Consider the following 14,006-nt stretch of genomic DNA (forward strand, 5'->3'; position numbering starts at 1 on the left):
CTGTATATACCGTATGTCACCTCACCGGATCAAGTGGTTGTCATTGTTTTCCTTATAGATTATGTTACAAATAGCCTGTCTTTTACATCAGTGCAAAATAGGCTCTATTGTAAGTAAAAGGTTTGTGTTGAAAAAGTGAGCATTTAGGAATTTTTCAGTTGTTTTGACTCACTGTTTATCCTGTTTATATACTTTAAGCAAATGTATGAGAAATGGAGATCTTAAAAAATAATACTAAGACATTGTAGTGAAGGGTTTCTTACACTTCTGTCATGGTGTACTTAAAATATGAAAATTGATCTTTTGAGTAGAGGGTAAATAAAAATGAAAAATTTAATATTAGTGATAACAGACGGAGATTTATGCAGTACGGGCAATTTGGAGTAAGAAAGAAATCATAGTCAGTATGAAATTCAAGTATTATTAGTATTTGATTAATAATTGTGTACATAAAAAATGGATAAAGTTGACAAAACTCCAATAAAGATGTAAGACTCTGGACTTTGGACTGTACTGAAGTACTTGATTTTCTTGATTCCTTATTAGAGGACAGAATACAGAACTTTTTAAAGATAATTGTAACAGCAACTGATAGTTGTCCCCCCCCCCCCCCCCCTCCCCTCCACTTTTATCCAAATCTCTGACAATATTCATTTTATTTTCAGCTGCAGGAAAAATGTGCCCAGCCATCACTTAACATGATGAGCGAGTCATCACTAGATAACGATAGTGACTATGATATACAGTGAGCTTTTTTTGGTGGTAATTTCTTATTATGCTAAGCAAGAATGAAAGGATTAGGTTTTAAATCGCCTGGGTGCGTGCATTCAACAGAGGCATAAGTTTTAGTTATGTGCAGTCAGTTCTTTGGTAATGAAAGTAGTAGTTGAATTGTAATGAGCACAGTGAATGAAACAGTTTACTGTACTTAACTGACCACCTCTTGGCATTCATATAAGGAAAATTGTTCAGTCTTTTAATGTTGTTTTAACTGCATTTAAATATTTTAAAATTTCTAAGAGGTCATGTCAATTAGCAATAGGGTTTTATTGAGCACGTTACAGAAATAAGTATGCCAATTTGCACTACGCAGCTGATAGCTTATGTGCTTTTTTTTTCATTAGGATAGATGATAATACTCTCCAACCTCTGAAAACATTTTAGGAGTCTCTTGGAGTGGTTACTCACACAAAGTTATCTGAAGCTGTTGTAATGTGAGTTTTACAGATGGAACTTGGCCATGGGAAATCTTATTTGTATCACCACTGCCACCATTATGGTCATAGCTATCAGAACAGAAAATAAGGAAGAAAAAGAATGTAATGGAAATTGTGAGGCAATTACTCGAACAAAAGTGGAATCCAGTTTTAATGTCGAAGAGACCAGTTCCACACAGAGGAATTCAAAGTGTAGATACCAGTTAAGCTTACTGTCTGTTTTATACTAAGTACAATATAATGCTTGTTATGTAATGCAAGCCTATACCATTCTTTAAGAGAAAGAGTCTGTATTGTAGTGATATGCATCTCCGAAACACAAAGGTAATTTTTGACATTGCAGTTGGTGCGCATTATAGCATCAAAATATAGAGATACCTTGTTCTGCTCTTTTTTGTACGTAGAAGTGTAAAAATATTGTTGCCCTCTTTTCTCCAGATCTAATGTTTAAAAGCCTATATACCCTCGTGATGTACTAACATGTCATATACATTTGTACTGTACTGTGAATTTTCACTCTAGATTGTTGCACCTGTTTACGTATGTGTGGGACTGTTCCCCAGTCCTATCAATTCTTTTACTTATCGTCATTTTAAACGTACCAATAGTTATCATAACCCAGATATCTTTGCCTTGAAAGATAATGGCTAGAGTATCCCAGGAGTAAGGAATTGCGTCGAGGGAGGTATGTACTGGAGTTGAAAAAGGATGCTTCATGTCAGGGATTTGTTAAAGGATACCATTGTAAGGATGGATGTGCTAGAGACTGCAGGATTAACTCAGGGACACATACAAGGTGGTGTTGGAGTTGTAGGATGTAGGAGAAGTCATTGTCAGAACATTTGGATGATGTTATGTCACAGTTCTCTATTGGCAGCTGAAGGTATTTTATGGTTTTCCATTCAAAAGGTCGCAGCATCCATACTGGAATGTGACACAAAGGATATTCAGTCATCAGTAGAAGTTCAGTGTTTCCTGATTGAATGACCTCATTACTAAGCTGTCAGCTTGAGTGCCCCAGTGGGGCCAAATGTTTGAAAACCTGCAGTGAAGAAAGGGAAGAAGACAATTACAGTCATTTAGTCATGCCAAGTATCATGGCTCTAAGAAGGGATGCATCCAAATCATTCTCAGTAGATACCAGTAAAGAAACTGATTAAAAATTTGTTGACAAGATTAGTTCATTAGTATTTTGAATCTGATACTAGTGAATGTTGACCAGTTTTCTATGTTAAAGCCAAGTTCTATACATAATTGAACTGTTCATAAGAATGAATGGAAATTTGATAGAAATCATCATCCAAATCTTACACATGATGTTATAACTTTCTTTGGTTGCATTTATTTCACATTTTACTGCTTGTAACCAAGTTATAACTTTCACTGGCAGAATATTTGTATACTGTTCATTCGATTGCAAGACCAAAACAGAACAATGTTGAAATGTATACTAAAGAAATGTGCAGTTTTTCTGTTATAGGCCCCTTTATGTTCTATGAAAGGTGTTAACCAAACAAAAGTGCTGATTGCCTTTGAAGTCTCTGTTGGAAGTAATAGATAGTACCCTTGCCAGGCATGTGAGCATACTGCTGTGTGCTTCACAGTCTTGAGTGTCCATTTCTCACGGTTTTAATCATACTTCGTGGGAAGAATTGGAAGTTTTGGAAGTGAAGGAATGCAGGGAGCAGATGTTCTTAGTAATAGAAAAGTTTCAGCTGTATTGCATATCATCTACTACATCCTAGGATGGTTTGCAGATTCAGTAATTGGAAACCTCCTCAGGTTCAGGAAAGCCCAACAGCATAAGATTAACAATTTCAGTACTTTCTGGCATTTTGTCTTTTATTTTACACAAAGTTTTAGAAATTGCTTCCATTCCTGACCACCATTATTGAAGGATGGAATTCTTTACATACTCCAGCTTTATTGTAAGGAATATGGGTCGTTATATTTCGTGCATTTTGATTTAAAGATGTAGGCAATACTTGAGTGTTCATTGTGTTCTAGACTTCTTAGACAAGGAAGTACTCACTTGGCCTCTGTTTGAAAGAGTGGATAGTTGGATAAAACTAGTTGCATTTTCTTTGCATGTGTACTGCACTAACAACATGTGAAAACAATCCTGATTACTTTAGATTTGGCTGATTGGCATGAAAACTCCGCAGTTGTTTTTGATGTTGATGCAGGAAAATTTTCTGCTATTTAATTATCTCTGCGAACCTTACGCGAGGGCTACGTTCTTTTCTCATTTTTATCGCTTGTAGTTTTGTACTGCCAACTCTTGTGCAACATTAGAGTTTCTCAAGTTTCTGCTGTTCATAATTTTACTTTTTCTCCAGAGTTTTTTTCAGCTTTTTGTGCTGCTTTTATCTAAGCACTGTTTTATAATGTTCTGGAAATTCCCTGTTCTGTAATGTATATGCAATGTTAGATACCATTATAAACATAAGTTACTAAGTGTAACTTGCTTTTGTTTTGTTTAAAATTCTTTTTAAATGTCTATCACTATGATTTTTTTTTATTGCATGTGTCATTCATAATTTCTTGTTGGGATCTCATGCCTGTAGTGCTACGTTTGTCTGACATGACGTGAATGTGAAACAGACCTTGAGTCTGATTGGGACAGCTGTAGGTTGCAGTGAGTACCAAAAAGCCTGTCTCAAGTGAACGATTAACTTCTGTTGATTGAAATTTTGTTCCATATCCTCACTTTGTCACTATTTTTGATGCTTTAATGTACATCTTTCTGAGATCAGATTTGTCAGAGCTGCTATTGCTGTACGTACCCTGAGACATTTACATTTTTGTCTCGTGGTAATTTGGTGTTAAGACGAGATTCTCTCGTAACGCATTGTGGGTAGAGTAGAGGAACTGGAAGTGTTGGAACAATTGGTACTCGGTGACATACAACTGAAAAGGCACTCTTCAATTTTTCAAATATGTATTGTGTATAGTGTGTTTGTGATGTATATAATAGTAAATACAATATTCTACTTTTCATACTCAATAGTATTATTACAGTGTAATTCAATCTATATATATATATTGAGGATACAAATCTTGGCTTAACAAGAATATAGAACACTGAAGAGTAACGCTATTGTTACGTGTAGTCCTGGAAAAACAGGTAGATTATACAAAGGACGGGCCTTTAACGGTTTCATCAGTGTTGGCCAAGACATGGTACGATAATGCTTCTTTTCTCTTGCAGTTACTTTGGTTAATATGACCTGCTCATTTTACGTGGATTGTGCAAAGCTATAGAGATAGTGAATAAGCGTCAGAGACCTTATCGTCCAAGCTTATTTGGGGAACTTTTACTTGCTCAAGTGCAGTTTGCCATTCTTATGTAGCACCTTGACTCATATAAAGAATGGGAAATCTATCATGCTTCAAGAAAGTAAGGACAGAAATAGATACATACAAAGAATCTATGCCATAAATATTTTTTATTTTATTAAATTATTTTATAATCCTAACATAAGTCATTTGTTAGACTAGTTGAGTCTTGTGTAAATAGCACAAACAATCTACTAGTATTACTTCTTATCAACTTTAATTAGAATTGGTACAGTTTCTCTTTGTGAAAGTAGAAAACAATTTTGACCAAATATGCGTGCTGTATTGTCATTTTATTAAATCTGATTTTATGGTTGAATTGCCCATTTCCTCTTGCAATGATATAATGCTTACTTGAGCAGTTGCAGTACAGTATATCTAAGCTTACGTAGCACTACGTCTGTCGTTGTGCTCAGCCGTTGCGAGCATGTGCACATCACGCATAGTTTCCTCGTGCATGAGCAGTATATAATTTCTTCATATGATAAAGTGCCTATTTGTGTCTGCTGCATGGGTATAACGTAGGTTTGTGCATGTGGCCGGCTCATGCAAATCTCGTAGTGTAGCATAACATGAGTACGATTATTAGTGTAAGTACTTCAGGCATGCTCATGTGGTCATTTTTGTACATTTTCAATTTTATAAATACTTCTACAGTATTGCGTATATTTTCCTCATTCACTACAGTCTGTATGATGTTGCAACGTTTTGTCCAGATAAGTCATCCTATACACACTATAGGAAGCTGTAGTGTGTGGGTGTTTTGATGAGGGTAGAATGCTTTCTGTTTTATGTATATCTGTATGTTTTGCCAACAATTAAAATACTGTATAAAGTACAAGGGAATACTTTATTTATGTTTTCTTATGTATTGTGGGAATGGAAAATATATATATAATTCTGTGATAGGATTATACAGTAGTCTATTATAAATTTCATGTTTCCAATTCACATAGCTTTTCAATGAATGACACGCAGTCATTTGAAGCCGTTAGCTACGTGGAAGATAAAAGTGTGTTTCAGCTTTCAAAATTTGTTATCTTGCTTTCTAGTTTGGCTGTTACTTTTAGTACCTACTTGAAAATGTAGCATTTGTGGGATACTGCTTTTTTTTTGAGCATTTGAGTAGATGTATACATATTTACTTTGTCTTGATTCATTCCACAGTGCATTTTACTTTGGTAAACATTTACATAGACGAGGTGTAGACGTCAGACAATTTTATGTAGGGATTAGAGAAAGAGTAGACACACCAGATTCTTCCCTTAGGTGTAGGGGTATGTAATTAGTTTCATTTGATGCTACCTCTTGTACTAGCTGGATCGTGCCTTTAGAAGAACATACCATACGTGTATAGACTGTCATAATTATATGCTGAAGATTCATATTGATCTTTAGGTGTCCAGATAGAGTACAAAACTTTTCTTTTACTTGTGTTACATAGACTGGTACAGTGTGAAGTTTGCTAAGAATACGAGTCTTCATGAAGCATAAGACATGTCATTGTCTTCTTAGTTTAGTGTCCCTTATGGCATGGGGCTTCCTTACCCATCATTGGCATAGAATATCCTGTTATCATTCTAGACTTAGGATCCCTGCATACTAGAGGAACTGGGACATAGGAGCCTGTATCACTGGAGCCTCTGTATCCTGACCGGCTGTGACAGGATTACTGGACATGCTAAATAACGCCTGCATTTAGGAACGGTTGGAAGATTCCAGACTAACTTCCAATACTGGAGTATGAAAAAGGTTATATAAGTTTGCTACAAAGAATATTAAGCATTAAAAAATTTTCCCATTAGTACCAGGATTCCAGAGAGCATTATCTCAACCATCATCTGCCAGCTGAGGTCACTTCTGAAGAATATTGGATGGGTTTATTTTGTGGGGATCCATTGATCAGTTGCACTTCTTGCATATATAACATCACTCTTTTTGCTTTTATTGCTTCCAATGACTCAATGCAGCCTGATTGTCATGTGGTGAAATTACAGCATTGCACCATCTTTTTTGTAAACTTTTTTTTATACAAACCACCTTGGAAGCCAGTGACCCTAACACAACCAGAGTCACTGAACAGCAGCACCAATAAAGCGCCTCAGTGGCGTGATCGGTATGGTCTTGGCCTGCCACCTCGGTGGCCGGGAGTTCGATTCTCGGGCATTCTACTAAGGGGTTAGAGATGTGTATTTCTGGTGATAGAAGTTCACTCTGGACGCGGTTCGGAAGTCACGTAAAGCCGTCGGTCCCGTTGATGAATAACCGCTGGTTCCATGCAACATAAAAACACCATACAAACAAAACAAAACAAAGCAGCACCAATATGCAGTAAATGTACCTCGCTGTCAAACTTCTCAGTTCCGGAGGACCTTTATTCCTCACGCCAGTTGACTGTGGAACAGCCTCCCAGGCAGCGGAAGTCGTGTAATTGGAACTTCAGAAGTTGAAGTGAGGTGCAATACATTACTACTCTAATATTATTATCCTTTGCATTTTAATGTTTTTATCTATTTTTGCGTTATTAATTTTGTTTTCGTTTTTAATAAGTGGGGTCTCTCTCTGTATTTCCCTTTACCTCGTCTTACTACTTCCTAATGAACACCTTAATATTCTTTGGAAGCTTGAATTTCCAGTCAATGGCCCTGTGGGCTTGTTTCTTATATAGGCTCACTAGTGCATTTTGACTAACTCCAGTTGAACAAAACTGCTGAAGAATAGCAGCCTCATACAATTCTTTGAAAGTTTTAGAATATTTTCATCTTTCATTTTGTTTTACTGTGGGGGGGGCACCCTCCACCCAGCTCATCTAAAGGGTCCTTCCTCCATTTGCTTCAGTTTTACAACAGCGAAATGATCTTTGTGACGTACGTTTGTTCCAGGAAGGCTTGACATATTTCTCACCTGATGAGGACTATGTTCTCAGTTAGCATCATATAGTACAGTCTAACACAGCATAAGTAAAATAAGAGATTTTGTATTTATGGAATATTATTTTACTTTTTGTATGTCTGGCATTATTGTGTCATTTATGTAGTGGGTTACTGTTGCATGATATAGTTTATTCCACATGAATACAAAGTAATAACTATTCTCTTATGCACTCGTAGATACCCTTAACAATCTTAACTTGTAAAAGTCCAGTATTTTATGTAGTGTTTTTTTATGAATTTAAGACAATCTAGGGAATGATAGTCCTAATGTTGCATAGACGTTAGTTCGTAAGTTTACCGATAACTTTCTTAACATAATCATTACCACAAACATTGAGTGAGGAAGGCCTTCGTACGTGCTGTCAGTATGTTATCAGAGTATTTTCAGCTATGTGTCTAGCGTCGTCATCTTTTGTTTGTTCGGTTTGACAAATTTGCAAACTTAGGTGGTGTGACTTAAAATGGTATACGGTAATGTAGCATTGACTTACACTGTACATGCGTATTTAGCTTCATGACTTATACGAGGCAGCCAGTAAAATGCTTCAGGTTTTGGAAAGTAAAAGCAGCCTGTAGTGGCTAGTAAAGCAAAATGTTGAAAGTCCCTGTTAATTTTTGACGATCAGGAAACATCAGAGGGAGAAAGTACTAGTTAGAACTGAAGAAGTAGGAGGCTACAAAGCATGTTATCATATTAGTCTTAGATATTAAGGAATTGGAATATATATATGTGCATTAATATCATACTGTGGCAGTTGCTCCAAGTAGATCCACAAAGAAGTGCTGTGAGAGAGGTAATATGGCGCTTCTTAAATAAAGATTGGAAGATGATGATGTTGCAGTCAAAATTGAATTTGTCAAGTTGCATCTGTGGCATTTTTTGTGTTGAGTGGGATAGAGCTTATATATATTTAGTATATATATGTCTTTCATGTCAAAGTTTGTGATGAAAGAGAACTGAATACTATGTTGGAACGAGGTCTGTGGTGTTATTCAGTAACCATATATGCTATATGCAAGTTGCTGTCGTATTGTCAGTAGCAAAGTTGAAATTAGTGCTGGATGGACTTTACCCTCTTTGCTGTAAGAGGTTAGGCTGTTGTAGTATCTTAAATTTCATGTGTGCTGTTTTCTCTATCACTTAAGAGCATTTAGTGATTGAAGTGAGGTGTTTAAAAATGCATACCCATAGTGCAACATATTGTGCCATATTCTAGATGAGGGCTAAGTTACGCTAGTTGGTAATATCAAATGGAATTGTTAGTTGATGTACAATACTGATATATAACACAGCCAGGTGGTAAAGAGCTAAGTCAATTGAATCGACGTTTAGATTTTCATTTTTTTTTGCAACCAGGCTTCTTGCATAATTTATTTTGTAGCTTCAAATTAGCGTAAAAGAAGAAATTTCAGGTATCAGTAAATAAGGTCTTTTTTTGGTTTAGATAAGTGACAGTAGGTAATAAGAAATTCATGCTACATGATTTCCCAGCTACAGTAAGCTTCTGATAATGTAATTTGCATCCATATTGGAGACTGTGAGGCAGCTGCGGGAAAGCAAACCTTGAATTTGGTTTATTTGATTTAACCAGACCGCTCTGTTGGTTAGGTTGAATTTTTTTTTAATTGTTATTAGAAAATATTTAATTTGAATATTCTTTACAGAAATAGCAGTTTGTTAATTGTACTTTTTACACCTAAGATGCATTGTTTAGGTGGTTCAACATCACTCCTCCCAAAACTCCTCTTGAAAGTTATGCCATAGGAATTACGTTGTCAGAACTTATTTTCACTACCCACTGTTGTAGAGGTGACGTGCTTTTATAATTTTATCTAGTCTTGAGTAGGTGTAGTAGTCTGCTTTCTTTGAAAGCTAATGTTTATTTAGAAGTTACTCTGTCATTTTTAAATACTAGTTCAGTACTTGTTCAAAGGATTTTGCTGTTAACATGATGGCATATTTATATAATTTTCCATATATCAACCTTATACTTGCATGTACTAATGTGGAAGTTTTAACCATTTTGTATATTATTTATATATTTTCTCAAGGATTGACTTGAATTGTTTTGGTCAAAACTGAAACTGTCTTTATGCCTTCAGGTGTTCAAGTAGTAACATGGCTTATTGATAATGCTTTTGTAGCAGAACTTTTTTTGGGTACAAAGGAGAATGATTGTAGAAATTGTGCTTACCATTACTGCTATCATGTTTCTCTTGTGTTTACATTCTCCATGCAAGTTTTATCAAGATTTCTTTGCTGACAACTGTTTATAACTTGGTTTAATGTTGTTAGTAATTGAAATTTTTAGGGGTATTTCTTAATTTATGACTCAGTTCGTCCAAGTCTGTCGGGATTCAGTGTCAAGCATTTTTCTAATTCTACCTTTCTGTCAGCTATGGAAATAAACTTCAAATATCAATACTTCTTGGACTGCCAGTAATAAATATACTGTGCCTCGTTGGGACTGTGGTTTGCAGTTTTAACTATTGGTTGCAGTTGAAGAAATTATTGTGTCCATGCCAAGCCATAAGTTTAATAAATGTATGTGATACAGAGCTGTTTTGTATCAAAGAACTAAAAGTTTCCATACAATATTTCGTTGGTGAGTGTTAGTAAACAAGGCATGGGTCCTGTGAATATTATCAAAGAAAAGTATGAGAATACAATGGTTATAAATAAACTTCGGTGTGAGAATACGATGGCTATAAATAAACTTCAGTCATAGCACATGTACACAATATGGAGTGATTATACAAAAAAATGAGGTCTGAGTGCAGGATAAATGTATGAATTACACCAACTTCTAGTAAAATAAGAATGACCAGTAAATCAAGATAAAGGTTTAGTCTCATATGTATGTACATAAGATATTTGCCTTGTAGCAGTGTCATGCCAAAATCTTGGTTGTAATTTATACAAACAATTTGGAAATTACAATTATCCTCTTTTCTGGAAGCCAAACTTCTTGTTAAAAATCCATGAAAATTTCTCCAAGTGTCACATGAAGTGTTGTCGTAAACTCAATCAAATAAGGTGTAATTAAATTTAGGGTTTAATATTCTTTGCAGATTAACTGCTAAATTCCATTTTGTACATCATGTCCGTAGGTCATTGCAAGTAAAATTTGTATTGAAACTTGTGAAACTAATTGCTAGTCCTAAATTGTATAGTCAAACAAGTACCTCCTGATTTTAGTGTGAAATTTTTATTCTTGTATGTAGAATTGGTTAACCTTTTCTTTCTAATTTTTATTTACATGCATGATTTTAATTATTTTTCAAATTTATAACATTCAAAAGAGATTGCAGCATATTATATTTTCAGAACAGAAAATTAATCATTGCTGTTTATAATTAGTGTAAGTTTGGTTAGCTGGTGTTTTTGTTCCTATTCATCCATGAAACTCCTCTTTTCTTAATTATGTTTCAGTGTTCAAAATGTGTTTGTCTTTGTCACAGTTGTTATGTGGTGTGAGAGATTCTTATAAGGTCTATGAATATATAAAGTGATGCCATAATTCTGTGTTCTAATGACTTTATGATGTGATGTTATTCCAAACGCAGATTGGAAAAGAAAAATTGTCAGTTTTATGATCAACTTTCAACTACTTGTGACAGTGAGACAGCAATTATAGATATATGCTACATAGATGTGTTTTTCTTCAAACCATCACCAGTACTCTACTAAGGAAAGTTAGAGGTAAGACTGATGCTTTGTATGGAACAAGGCCGCAGTTTAAATTTGCATTGGTTAGAGCCCAGTATATATAAAGTAAGCAGTGCAACAAGCATGCTGCTAAATAACACTGAATGATCTTGTTGGATGGGATGCAGTCGACCCCCAGGATTTGCAGAGGATTGGTACCATTACATCCCGGGTATAGCTAAAATCCGCGAATACATGGCACCTCTAAAAATGCTGATACATAACTCCCTATGAATAAATGTATTCAGTCAGAAAAATGAAATGAAAGTACAGTAATTAGTGACTATTTCTATATGAAAAATAATGCGAACAGGCAAATTTTCCACTGTTAATGTGGATATACGTTCCATCCACAGAACAATCCGCGAATAGGTGAAGCCGCAAATCCAGAACTGCCAATTGATAGAGGTCGACTATCCCTCAAGAGTGAAGACGGCTGCTGCAAAAAGTTTTTCATTTTTTAGCATCAGGTTTAATACCATTAGTCAGCACCTCAGTGGCATGATCGGTATGGTCGTGGCCTGCCACGAGTTCGATTCTTGGGCGTTCCACTGAGGGGTTAGAGATGTGTATTTCTGGTGATAGAAGTTCACTCTCGACGTGGTTTGGAAGTCACGTAAAGCCGTTGGTCCCATTGCTGAATAACCACTGGTTCCATGCAACATAAAAACTGCTGGGAGGATTATCGTGGCTAAAATTAAATTGTGACATAATTTACTTAGTACAACTCTCCCCACCCCTCTCTCGCAAGTATCAGTCAATATACAGGATGTCCATAAAGTCCCAGTACCACTGCAAGTATTTATTGCCCATAATGGTACTGGGACTTTATGGACACCCTGTAGTATAGGCGACATAATTTTCTTTGAGATTCGAAATTTTAAGGTGGGAAATTTAATATTTGAGACTAGATAAAAAAAAAAATTTAACATATATTTCCTGTCCTACATATCTGCCCCAAGAGTACATTCATAATTGTTAAAATGTGAAAAAGGCAGTGTAAATTATACGAAAATTGGCAGATTCTGTTAAGAAGTCTTCCAACTATCATGGTTATGCTTCTGACGTCCAGCGCTTTTAGCCATCTGTTGGCAGTAAAATGAACTTCCAAAAGCCACTTCTTATCTATGAGTTTTATTATTGTGTAGGTTTTTCTTGTCCTTCGGTTGCTTTAAAGGTGCTACGGTAAAGTAAGGTGAAAAGCTCTGCGTTCAAAAAAGTCTAAGTGTAAAATGATGTGCGCAACTTATTTACGGCAATTTTCAACTACTACAGATATTCACGAAAAAAATAAAAACGCTTTAACTTGGCGCATTTTGTTATATCTATCAATTTATGTTTCTTTAAACTCCATAGACGATACAGAAGTTCACTATATTCATCAATTTAATTAAATTCACAGTACTTATTCCGCCGCAAGGAATTTTACGTAATTGATCCATGACTGCTTTGTTAATCCCAGAAGTCTAAATTTTTCTTTAGACCAGAATTTAGACAAATCTATAGTTAGATTATGGAAGATCTGCGCGTGAATTTAAAAAGAGGATAGTGTAAATGACAGGCCATTATATACATACTTGGTCCCTCACACATGACCAAATACAAATGGCATTAATATTCTAAAATAATCCCATTTCGGGACTTAGAAGCTGACGTGGACCTCCGGGCTCAATAAGCCAACTTGGAAAAAAGGTAAGTTTTGTTTTTCTTTAATTTTTAAAAAGAAATAAGTCATTAACCTTTATAAAATCTTGATACGTTGCTCCCATAGTCGAGAGATCCAACCTAGACCCATATCAGTAATACTATTTCCACTTCACAATTTAGCGTTTTAGGATTTAAAAAAATACACAAACAAAAACAGAAATAAAAACAAAAAGACAGAAAATAGAAAATGAAAGCAGGGATGGACTGAAATCTATTTCCAGACGATAATAGATGAATTGCGTGCTGAGTCAGTCTCATTTCCTATGGCTTTATTTTTGGCGTCGTAATTAACCTAGATTGCTTTTATTTGTTTGTTTACATTGCGCTGTTTTCATCTTCTAATTGTTTATGTTTACATATGAAAATTCTATTTATTTTCTCGTAGATTACGTTATCTGTAACGTAAGAAAGTGGATTTATAGACAAGAGAGAGTATAGTGCATTGGTAAGTATGCCAGTACTTGAGAGAGAGAGAGAGAGAGAGAGAGAGAGAGAGATGAGAGAGAGAGAGATAGAGAGAGAGAGAGACGAGAGAGAGAGACGTAGTATGTGCGTATGGCATCCATTTCCGCAATGCCTGTGTTTTCGTGGATGGCCTCAGATAGTTACCAAGACGACAGCTGGGAAAAGGATGCCTTTTGTGGTTCGTCTGAAGACACCCTGAGATAAGTTTAGGGAACAGTCGCTTCCTGGAACCAACTGAGGACCCATCGAGCCCCCAAATCGAGTGTTGCAAGTGTCATAAGTGTCGATGATATATTGTTTGTAACTAAGGATTCATTATTACTCGAGAATGACTTCGAAATATTCAGGAAAATAGATTTTTTTAGACTAAGAGGTAGAATGAAAATTAATGGTGGATTTGACTGAGGCATATTTATGACTGAAAATTGTAGAAATGTTTTTGTATAAGTGAGTGTATATCTATACACACACACATATATATATGTATATATATATATATATATATATATATATATATATATATATATATATATATATATATGTGTGTGTGTGTGTGTGTGTGTGTGTGTGTGTGTGTGGTGTATGTATATATAATATACTATATATATATATATATATATATATATATATATATAT

General features: G+C 35.3%; 1 protein-coding gene across 1 annotated transcript in view; it reads left to right on the plus strand.

Moving 5' to 3' along the window:
• LOC135205347 (probable protein phosphatase 2C T23F11.1) overlaps positions 1–11,139 on the plus strand; it is a 107,134-nt gene extending 95,995 nt beyond the window's left edge. The window contains exon 8 of the mRNA XM_064235808.1: positions 666–11,139. Within this exon, the coding sequence (XP_064091878.1) occupies positions 666–749 (84 nt within the window). The 3' untranslated portion in view covers positions 750–11,139. The remainder of the gene's footprint in view (positions 1–665) is intronic.
• The last annotated feature ends 2,867 nt before the right edge of the window (positions 11,140–14,006 follow it).

This window comes from Macrobrachium nipponense, chromosome 49, assembly GCF_015104395.2.
Source record: "Macrobrachium nipponense isolate FS-2020 chromosome 49, ASM1510439v2, whole genome shotgun sequence".
Taxonomy (NCBI): Eukaryota; Metazoa; Arthropoda; class Malacostraca; order Decapoda; family Palaemonidae; genus Macrobrachium; species Macrobrachium nipponense.